Source organism: Mya arenaria, chromosome 1, assembly GCF_026914265.1.
Source record: "Mya arenaria isolate MELC-2E11 chromosome 1, ASM2691426v1".
Classification (NCBI taxonomy): Eukaryota; Metazoa; Mollusca; class Bivalvia; order Myida; family Myidae; genus Mya; species Mya arenaria.
This window is the reverse complement of record NC_069122.1, coordinates 6,733,153-6,744,963: the sequence shown is the minus strand read 5'-3', so window position 1 is coordinate 6,744,963 and position 11,811 is coordinate 6,733,153. Positions and strand designations below refer to the sequence as shown.

At 37.1% G+C, this 11,811-nt stretch overlaps 1 protein-coding gene across 1 annotated transcript; it reads right to left on the bottom strand.

Moving 5' to 3' along the window:
* Positions 1–2,949: 2,949 nt before the first annotated feature.
* On the bottom strand, positions 2,950–7,697 carry LOC128235916 (uncharacterized). The gene is made up of 4 exons (XM_052950706.1): positions 7,431–7,697; positions 5,907–6,016; positions 5,485–5,633; positions 2,950–4,190 (listed from the first exon to the last, which is right to left on the bottom strand). Exons 1-4 carry the CDS (start codon positions 7,695–7,697, stop codon positions 2,950–2,952), a joined length of 1,767 nt encoding a protein of 588 aa, XP_052806666.1.
* Positions 7,698–11,811: the final 4,114 nt, after the last annotated feature.

The window sequence follows — 11,811 nt, the reverse complement described above, 5'->3', positions numbered from 1 at the left end:
GATTTCCCGCCTAATGTGTATTTATTACTCGACCAATCTTGACGATACTTGACCAACACTGGCGTGTTTTATGGATATAATTATTAAGCAAAATTCACCATCACAGACCACTACTGCCGCCTGTGGGTTTAACCTTTCCAAATCGCTTAACATCTGCGTTTTTATGCTATTTTACGTACATGTATGACTACATGACATCATAATTTATACATATATTTAAAAAACACTATCAATCAATTGAACACTCTGTCATATTATGAGTGAGTGATGATGGGACATTGAATTAAATACTAATGAAAATAATTTCAAAGTTTAAACATATCAACAACGAAATATGGCAAAAAAAGACGCATTGTTATGAAAACCTTATAAATGGTATAAAAAATAATCAACAAATGTAAGGACAACTTATCACATTCACAATGTACAAATAAATAAAAACTTTGTATGAGAGGGTCTCGTGTTCGAACCCTACTCGCGGCTTAGTTCTGGATATCGCCCAGGAACGGTTAATAATTCTTATTGACCTGTTCTGTTTTCTTCTTTCGTAGTCATATGAATGTAGCATGCCTGTATAACACTTTATATACGCGTATCGCTATCAAATTATCATGTGTGCGTCATTTCGACGTCCAATGGATCTTACTTTTACATTTGCCTTAAGACGGTAAAAAAAAAGTATTATGCAATACTTCTTCGGACTTTTTAAACGAGATACTTACATGTGTTTCCGCCAGTCTGTCCATTGCAGTATTTCGCTCTTCAGTGGTGTCGCCGCTATGACGTTTATTAACGACAGGCTTCATCTCGTTTGGTGACGTCACGGGCGTAAATGACGTCGAAGCTCCAAGGTAAGCCATGCTGTCCAAAACGCCACTCTGGCTGTACAATCCACCAAAGATTTCTGGCTTAATTTCAGGGGACCCAGTAATAGAGGGAAGTGATGTGGGACTTCGGTAACTGGGAATGTTCAAAGTAACACCGTTCATGTGACTATGTAAAAGTCCGGGTATGACGTCATTAGCGGGTGAAGATGTGGAAACCCCGCTTTTGAAACTTCCGGAAAAGATTTCAGTAACGGGAGTGCTCAGCAGTTTATGACACAAGTCGCCGTAAAGCTTGTTGTAATCAAATTGAAGACCATTTTCAGCTGTTCCGTTCTGAAAAAAAAATTATCATTGGTAAAGAAAATTTTAGCGCCGATAAAAACAAATGATAATAACAATGATGAAACTACTACTACTACTACTCGTGTTTTCATCATCGTACTGACGTGTTTTCATCATCGTACTGTCGTGTTTTGGTCATCGTACCGTCGTGTTTTCATCATCGTACTGTCGTGTTTTGGTCATCGTACCGTCGTGTTTTCATCATCGTACTGTCGTGTTTTGGTCATCGTACCGTCGTGTTTTCATCATCGTTCTTTTGCGTGTTCATCAGCTTTCTGCCATGTATTGCGTTTCAGATTACCACATTCAGATGCGATGGCCCTAATAGCATTCCGTAGCTGAACGATTGGCTAAATATAATAACCGAACCGAATTGCCTGTGGTCAAATAGTTATATAAATTTTAGTCTGCCTTTAATTTCTGGAAATTCAATTTTAGTTTCGTAGCAAAATTTTGTTAACATGAGACATGCGTCATGATTGTCATCTACAATGTGAATGAACAAAGGCTAATGTCTAGTTACACAGAGTTTTTCACGCAAACGATGGCTTAAAATAATAGTTATTTTTAAAACCGCTCGGTTATGTATAGTCGATTCATTTGAAAGTTATTGTTAAAATGCATTGTTTAAGAATTTTTTGTGCATAATTGAAGAATTGAAATTGTTTACAAAAACTATGAAAAAGACGTTTTCGTAATTGAAATACTTTTAATAACTAATAAATACCCGCGAAAGTTGAAATTCTTAAAATGAATAAGCGTAGTACTTAATGATTGCCTTTCTGAAATTTCATTGGCTGAACATGTAGGATGTATTCTAAACTGTCTTAGAAACTATTAATTAATAGGCTTAATTATTAAGAATTTAAGCTTTCGCGGGTGTTTAACGGTCCGCCTACTGCCACTCATCCGATACACATCCCCTGTATCAGATTTTGCGTTGTCAATGTTCAGCCAATGAGGTTGCATTCTCACGTTGCATTCGCTACGCTCACTCCGCCCATTCTTAATCATTTAAAGGTTACTTCATGTCATCTTCCTCTAAGAGGCGAAATGTATTATAAATTGCACCAACAAAATACTGGAAAAAGCAATCGATAAACAATATTGCCCATTCTGCAGTTGTTAAAAATACTAAAACGTTTGATTTCAAACATTTATTTATTCGTACCCCATCACAGTTAAAAATGAACAACATGCAATAACTTGATTAATTAAGCAATAGTTAGTATTTAACTATATAATTATTGTAAAACATGTTATTAATGTAACTGATTGCAAAATAAATGTATCGTCAATCAATACAATACATTATAATAATCACCGATGGAAAATACAATATTTCAATCATTTGAAAGCAAAACAAAGAAAAATACACGTAAAATATACAAATAAGTTTTCATAGCACGGACCACATGTATGTGCATTACATTTTAAAATGTAACCATGTCAAGAATATCACGAGGTAAACAAATTAAATCAACCGCATTTAGGGAATTTTGTAAACAAAGAATTTTTATAACGAATACATTATCATAGTTATCTATCAGAATGAATAACATCAATAAATATTTCAGAATACTTTAACAACAGACTTTGTTTATACTGTTACGAAACTCGATAATCACTAAATAGCATACATTATTTATAACAAGTTAAAGCTTTAAATAACGCACTGTTAGATGTTTAAACGGCTTGTATTTCAGTGATTCGGATATTTTCGGTCATTTCCTATCAAAAACAACGATAGAAAATGACCGAGGAGTTCCGAACGGTGTTTTCAGTCCAGTTCCGGTTCCATAACGTATCCCTCCGCACCGGAACTATTTTTTTCCTCCATTACAATACTCGCGCACATTGCTTGTATCAATGATTCCGGTTTAACATTCGGATCAAATTTTACCACGTTTTCTTTGTCACCATCGGACAATTTCGATTGAGCTCTTGGGTGGATATTTTCTTGATCACGCGGGGTGTCATTTTCCAAATGTTGTTTGAATTCACTATCACTAGTACTCTTCGTCTGGGGTGCTCCATTATCGTTTAAAGGCGAGGAAGGCTTAATGTCGTCTGAAGTGATGACGTAATCATATTCAAACTCGTCTGTGTCTTCATCGTCGTTGGACTTTCTGCGACGTTTCGGTGATTGCACGTTATTGTCTTCGATTGAATTTACTTGTGACGTAATGTAATGCTTTGAAATAATTTGCTGGGGTGTAAATCCCCGCTTACGCTTTGAAGCACCCGTTAAATGTTTGACGTCACTTGTATCGCAGGCGCTCGTTGCACTAACACTGGAATGAGGGCTAAATTTACCGTTTTTAGTAAATGTGTGTCTGTGTGCTGACTGAACCATTGTGCTACCGGTGGATAAATCCAGCGGCTGATCTGTACACGGCATGTCTGTGGCAGGAGAATTTGACGACCTCCTATGTGACGTCATTACGGGTGATGTGATTACAGGCGATGTCATAAAGGTGGGCGAGTACTTCGAGCATTGAGAAATAAATGCTGGCGGGGATATGTGTGGTGATTCTGTTTTCACCTGAATATGAGGTTCAGTTTTAACTTTAGTATTGTTAAGTTGACGAACGTCTGGCTTGTGCTCCTTAGAATGATAATTGCCGATACATTCACCGGATAAAGGTATCTGCAATAAGTAATCCGCCATGTTTGGAGGTATTTTATCCGGCGTTGTCTGAAGTGAAACTGCGCTCGCCTGCTCAGATGCGCAAGAAGAGATGATTTTGCTAGCCTCCGTTTCATGTTCCAGACCCGTACTCGAATAAACCCCGTTCTGCTGCTGAAGAATTCGTTTGGCGGGAAATCCGCGCGCGCGCTGATTCTGGAACCAAACGTTTACACGATCCAGAGGAATGTTCAAGCGTTCAGCGACGGCGTTTCTTACGTTCATGGCGGGGTTGGGGTTTTCCTCGAACAGACGACACAGCACGTGCAATTGGAACATGGAGAAACGCTCTCGTCTGTTGTAAGCTTCTCGGGGTCCACTCTTGCGAGCCTCTATTAAGGAGCAGAAAAAAAATGATTATAAAAATGTATATGTATGTTAAATTTGTTTTAAGTTACTTTCTATGATGGTAAACATTGTTTTCATTCGTAATCGTTCATTCTTTCATCCCCATCCTCATCCCTATCCTCATCCTCCCCATCATCATCATCATCATCATCATTAGAAACAAAAAAGCAACAACATCATCATCAATTCCATCAGCCAAACCACCACAATCACAACAATCATCATCATCATCATCAAAATCATCATCATCATTAAAATCATCAATGTTATCACCATCAATGTCAACAACAGTAGTAGCATCAGCAGCATATCATTTAAGCAAAATAATACTTCAGTATTTGTGCAAAGTAATCACCTATAGAATTTTGTCGCTAAACGAAATGAAAATATTAAATCATATATTTAGTATATAGTTAACCTTTATAATGTACATGTTTATCAAATAAATCAGGAGAAAGGGTTTGAGATTGTTAATGACCTCGCCTAGTTGAATTAATTACTAACACACATTAGTTAAACCATGACTTATATCAGTAATGTATTCCATTATTTACAAAGTCGGCTTATTCAATCAGTCACTGTAGGATAACTGGATGATTGTTTTTCGATGTAATCGATGAGTGATTGAATACCAGATAATGTATTGGTTAATCGAATATAGAATCGTTAATGGATCACCGGCACACCTATCAAAATGAACGAAATAAACTGTTTTGTACCTTGAAGTGAAAGTGTATTGGAAAGCCACAAATATATATCACTAAAAAGTTAGTACAGTCGAACCCCGTGTGCGGAAATACTTATTACCTTCAGTATAAAGAAATCGATCCTTTACATCCAGTTCGAGCCAAAGAGGGATTCGATCCAAGCGAGTTCGAGTCAATGGGGTTCGACTGTATATATAATATTTGAGTGACTCTTTTAAACAAGTAACCAGATGTTGAGGATGAAGGTGATCGTTCTGTACTAGCTTTTATGTAAAGCTTAGATACATTGAAGTAAAATCTTAATGACTAAGAGTGAGCGGAGTGAGCGTAACGAACAAGCCCTTCTTAATCATAAAGATATTACTCCAGGTAAACATTAGACGCAAAATCCGACACAGGGAGTGTGTATCGGATGAGTGATATTAGGCGGACCTTTAAACACCCGCGAAAGTTGAAATTCATGATTGAGTCTTAGAGTACTTAATGGATGGTTATCTGCAATTTCATTGGGTGAAATGTAGGTTGTATTCTAAAGTTCTTTAGACATAATAAAACTAATGCAACTACATACCTTGTGAGTATTTCAGCATGGTGAGGGTTCGGACCTGTTCTTCCCGACTATCTAGCCACATGCGCATCTTAATGTAAGGGACACGCCCCCTAGGGGAGAGCTCCTCCCATCGTTTGACACGCCCCTTTTCCATCAGGAAGCTGAGATTCCTGCAATAGATTGACGGCAACATGAACAATAATATGGCACCTAGGTGATAGCCATTCCAAACTCGCAGGTGATAGCCATTCCAAACTCGCCTCTTTCCATGTATAGTAAGTTTCCTGTCACGTTATAGCACTAAAGCGGGGTGCGTTGTTATGCCACACTCCTATGACCACGATCCTCCCCCAAAGACAAATAAATAGATAGAAATAAATAAAGTATTCCCAGGCTTGTTTATAATTATGGGGGAATGTTTTTATACCGTATCAAACACCTACCCCTGACTTGTGTCCGCCATGATAAAACGTGCCGCGAACCGTTGGGAGACGCCGTAACGTTCTAACGTCACTCGGAATTCCTCGACCAGACGTTGAATATCGAGCGGCTCCTGAAAGATGATAAAGTGAAATAAAAACAAGAAGCTAACGAATCAGCAACCATTTGTCTAGTGACACGTTGTCGATTTCTCTAGTGACACGTTATCGACTTCTCTAGTGACACGTGCCGATTTCACTAGTGACACGTTGTCGATTTTTCTAGTGACACGTTGTCGAATTCTCTTATGACACGTGGTGAATTTTTTAGTGACACTTTGTCGATTTGGATGTTAATCACTTAACGTCGAGACGTATAATTCAATTCAATTCAAGCATAAATAAGGTAAACTAATAATTTTGAGCAGAAATATCATATTTCGATAACCTTATTATTGTTGACGAGTCAGTTACATGTGACGATCAAATGAATTGCATTGTAGATATTTTTGTACTTTCCAGTAGGTAGAAATATAATTGGGATGATGAAAAAAAATGTTTAGATATGATCTTATTCAAGATGAGAAGTTTTCATGAAATATTTGAGTAATTAAACACAATTACTGAGCACAAACCTGCACGGTCCTTAAAATGTTTTGGAGAAATCAAACTTCGTTTTCCATTTGAATGCGTTTATGTTCTACATGTTGATAATCGGAACCAATGGTCATGATAATAAAAACATGAATTTCAAGTTTGATGAGCAAGGGGTTAATATATGGATGCTGTATACCTTCTTACTATAATTATTTCACTGTCCCTGACCGATTTCCCGCCTAATGTGTATTTATTACTCGACCAATCTTGACGATACTTGACCAACACTGGCGTGTTTTATGGATATAATTATTAAGCAAAATTCACCATCACAGACCACTACTGCCGCCTGTGGGTTTAACCTTTCCAAATCGCTTAACATCTGCGTTTTTATGCTATTTTACGTACATGTATGACTACATGACATCATAATTTATACATATATTTAAAAAACACTATCAATCAATTGAACACTCTGTCATATTATGAGTGAGTGATGATGGGACATTGAATTAAATACTAATGAAAATAATTTCAAAGTTTAAACATATCAACAACGAAATATGGCAAAAAAAGACGCATTGTTATGAAAACCTTATAAATGGTATAAAAAATAATCAACAAATGTAAGGACAACTTATCACATTCACAATGTACAAATAAATAAAAACTTTGTATGAGAGGGTCTCGTGTTCGAACCCTACTCGCGGCTTAGTTCTGGATATCGCCCAGGAACGGTTAATAATTCTTATTGACCTGTTCTGTTTTCTTCTTTCGTAGTCATATGAATGTAGCATGCCTGTATAACACTTTATATACGCGTATCGCTATCAAATTATCATGTGTGCGTCATTTCGACGTCCAATGGATCTTACTTTTACATTTGCCTTAAGACGGTAAAAAAAAAGTATTATGCAATACTTCTTCGGACTTTTTAAACGAGATACTTACATGTGTTTCCGCCAGTCTGTCCATTGCAGTATTTCGCTCTTCAGTGGTGTCGCCGCTATGACGTTTATTAACGACAGGCTTCATCTCGTTTGGTGACGTCACGGGCGTAAATGACGTCGAAGCTCCAAGGTAAGCCATGCTGTCCAAAACGCCACTCTGGCTGTACAATCCACCAAAGATTTCTGGCTTAATTTCAGGGGACCCAGTAATAGAGGGAAGTGATGTGGGACTTCGGTAACTGGGAATGTTCAAAGTAACACCGTTCATGTGACTATGTAAAAGTCCGGGTATGACGTCATTAGCGGGTGAAGATGTGGAAACCCCGCTTTTGAAACTTCCGGAAAAGATTTCAGTAACGGGAGTGCTCAGCAGTTTATGACACAAGTCGCCGTAAAGCTTGTTGTAATCAAATTGAAGACCATTTTCAGCTGTTCCGTTCTGAAAAAAAAATTATCATTGGTAAAGAAAATTTTAGCGCCGATAAAAACAAATGATAATAACAATGATGAAACTACTACTACTACTACTTCTACAACTACTACTGATGATGATGATGATGATAATGATGATGATGATGATGATGATGATGATGATGATGATGATGATGATGATGATGATGATGATGATGATGATGATGATCTTCATGATTATATGGCAGATGCGTTGGTGCTGATAGGGGATGATGTTGGTGCTGACGTTGATGAGGACTGAGTCCACGATGTGTCGTATAACTGTCAAAAATCCGTTCAAGAATAAACCATGTACGTTGTTGTTAACAAATAACGAGGGTGATAATGTAAGATATTTTTTCATTCCATCAACATGATCTTTAACTGTTATATTTAACTATAATACTACTGTATGTCGGCTGCCATGCACACTCAATGTTATGCATACTTTTTTGCTTATTTCATGAGTGAAACAAACGGTGCAAGTCTTGATCGTACTTCAATAAAGATACATTGAGCGAAACAGTAACTTCTTTTTTTCCCATTTCAACCAATATCTTAATAAAAACATTTTAATTTTAAATAATGGAAATGATTTTATCAGGAAACGCATTGGGGAAATATCGCCCGGGGGATAGATGTTATAAAATAACAGTATGACTGACGTTGATTATAAAAATACAAGTTTGTATTGACGGAGTGGTTTGTCTAATTGATACCGTTATGGCGGTGGTTAAAATGTAAGCTTCTACCCATCAACACCGTCACCCTACTACTAGACCAGCTGATTAATACGGGTGGCTGGTTCTTATCCACACATACTACTCTTCTCATCCCAATAACCATTTAGACCGATCCAGGCACTCTTGCATATAACTTCTAACACCAGTGAAGTAATCCTGGGAGGAAAAGTGCGTCAGGGGTTGGACTCGAACCCACGACCGCCGGAGCACTAGCACGGAGCTCTAACCAACTGATCTAACCAGACGAATGGTTCTTACCCACATACACAACAGGATTGTGCATTGCACTGGGTCACAAATAATCTTAATCGCAACAACTCGGCCATCACAGACAAGCTCTTTAAATCACGTTAAATCCGACATTTCCTTGTGTCAGTATCTAACTGTAAGACCGGGGGGCATAAATAAGAACCACCCCCTCCCTTGTATATAGTGTGGCGGGTCCTTCCGTCTACTTGACTGACTGTAAATCCAGGGATCGCAGGTTCGATTCCCACCAAATATACTAATCGTATTCTGGAAGGGGCGTTAAATGGGGGTCCCGTGTGATAGTGCTAAACATTGGTGCACGTTCAAGAACCAGGGTAGCTCTAACCAGGGTTACATTCTGTCTCAGCACTATGCTCAAAAATCTTAAATGGCTTAACAATCTTATCGGAGCACTCGCTAAATGGGCATGAACCGAGTGCGAGTTTAATTAAGCTAACACACGACCCAGTATTGTTTAAACCGTATTTGACAAATCGTAACTGCACGATCCTGTTTGAAGTCCAATTGCATTCATCACTTCCATTCTTTACAATTAAGCGTTTTTCTATTTGTGTTTGAATGACTTACTTATAATGAACGGTCATAAAAGTAACTGATTGAAAGTATTCGTTTGTACCATATATTAAAGCTTATTTGTATCCCCTACCTTCATGTCCCTTTTATCCATCTGTCCGTCCGTCGTTTCTTCTTTAACTTTTGTGCTCACTGTTCGTTCCATTTTCTGAAATCTTCTGCCTTTTTGATGCACCACTATAAGCCAAGTTTGTTTTAAATGTTTAAATCCTTGAAGTTTTTTGTTTCCCACTTGTTTGTCTGTAAGTCCCGATGGAATCGTCACCATTCCGAGTGCATTGTCCCTTTGGATATGGTCATAGTCCTTGTTTTATTTCATCAATCTTTTTTTCACTTTTTATCCACGTCCTAAAGTAACTGTATGACCGTTCCCACAAAGGACCGACACACAGTCTAATGTTAATCACACTTTAAATTAACATAGACAATCTCTTATATCAACTTATCTATCATTTCTGATCTTTATTTATTATCTAGATTGACATACTTTGTCACTACTTGTGTGATACTTATTTCTTCAAATTGAAATGGAAATTAGTCCTTTGTTTCTACTCCACTCGTCTTTTTCTCGCTTATTAATCTTCACAAATATGGAAATTGACTGAGAAAAAATAGTAAATTTATATGTTAAATCGTATATAACAAATACATGTATTTCCATCTACCGATGTGTTAGCTATAACTGTCCACTAAGTTGTGCGAAAACTGTGTATACATGCGCCTTTATCACTGTAGTCTATCAATCACTATCAATCAATCAATCAGCCCCGGGGGTACTCGACGGGGGAAATAAATTTATCAAACTGAGGTGATAATAAAGCGTCATAAGTGATGAGAGATGGCGATAGTTAGTCATTATCAGGAGCATACAAAACTGTGAAATGATTGATTGAATCATGTCAAGTTTCGGGATGTAGCTTTGACATCTATTGTTTGGTAGCTGGCTGTGCAGGATATATTATCATATACATAATTAATCAATCAATATGACTCGAGGCTATTTTGCTGGATAATTTACGACTTTGTGGTTGTTATTGGCGATTTTTAGAGGTTTCTCAAATCAAGTACTTTTCATTCTCTCAAATTTATTTACAACGTGAAAATATTTACGTTGATAATAAAAACGATGCAATGTATTGCATTATTTTATGATTTTGAAGAGAAAGATAGAAATGGCGCTTCCAAAAAGGTACGTTTGTTGAATAAAATATCTGAGGAAGGAGGAAATATCTAAATATGTGAAAAACATCAGCTTATCAATCCAAACACGAATTACTGTAAGAATGAAATATTAAATATGTAAAAAAATGAAGAAACTATTTGGGTGTGACACAGCAGGGAAGTGTTATTGATTGATCGATTGATCGAATGCGTACGTGTGTAAGTGAGTGAATGATTGATTATGTACGCGTGTGTCAGTGAGTAGGCGAGCGAGTGAGTGAGTGTGTGAGTGAGTGAGTGAGTGAGTGAGTGAGCGAGCGAGCGAGCGAGCGAGCGAACGAATGTATGAATATGCGAACGAAAAACAAAATAACGGCGTAAGAACGAGCGATTGATAAAATATTTGACTGGTAACCTAAAGCTCAAGAACTACAAATCATAGTTATAATTTTATTCGCGATTAAGAATGTTGTAATTAAGACAATAAAGTTTATAGGCTAGGCTTTCAGTAGCGAAATCCAGGGCTAACTAAAAACAACATTCAAACAAGTAAACAAGCGAAACAAAACAATCAAATTCTTTAAATTAATAATGACATTTCTGAAGTATTTGACCATTATGTGACCAGTAATCATTAATCAACACTCGGCCGCCAGGGGGCAATGTTACATAGATTGACCATCTTGATAGACAAAACTCATTACGTGTTACTTACTTGTAGGCAAAACGAACTGCACTGAAATTGATCATGTCCACGTGAGCAGTTTTTTGTTTAATTATTATGAATGATGATCAGTTTTGTTAAATTAAGAGATGATTTTGAAAAGTACATGAGTGTGGAAATGCAATAAAAGTGTTAAGATTTTGACAGCAACATGGTGATAGAAATAAAGATGGGCAAGTGGTATATTGTACCATACTGACCGTTTAAAGGGACTAGACACCATATTGTCCCAAAATTGGCATTTACAGTTTTTCCTCAAAACAAGCCTAGACTTATCAATACGAGCTGGTATGAGGCCGATAATACACCATTTTACGTGAAGAATGATAAGAATAATAAAGAAAAAATTGTCGCTGTCTCAGCTGAGTTTACCCGTTTAAAAATAGCTCATAATAGTTTCCCAGTTTATAGTGTGTATATGTAACATGTAATTAGTACAGATAAATATACCGACGCTATTT

Bases quoted from the DNA above. Each gene is read 5' to 3' on its own strand.
- LOC128235916 (XM_052950706.1), bottom strand. From the start codon at position 7,697: ATGAACGGTGTTACTTTGAACATTCCCAGTTACCGAAGTCCCACATCA. The intron at 6,017-7,430 runs GTAAGTATCTCG...ATCATCTTTCAG, and splicing joins ACAGACTGGCGGAAACACAT to GAGCCGCTCGATATTCAACG. The intron at 4,191-5,484 runs GTATGTAGTTGC...GCTCCTTAATAG, and splicing joins CATGCTGAAATACTCACAAG to AGGCTCGCAAGAGTGGACCC.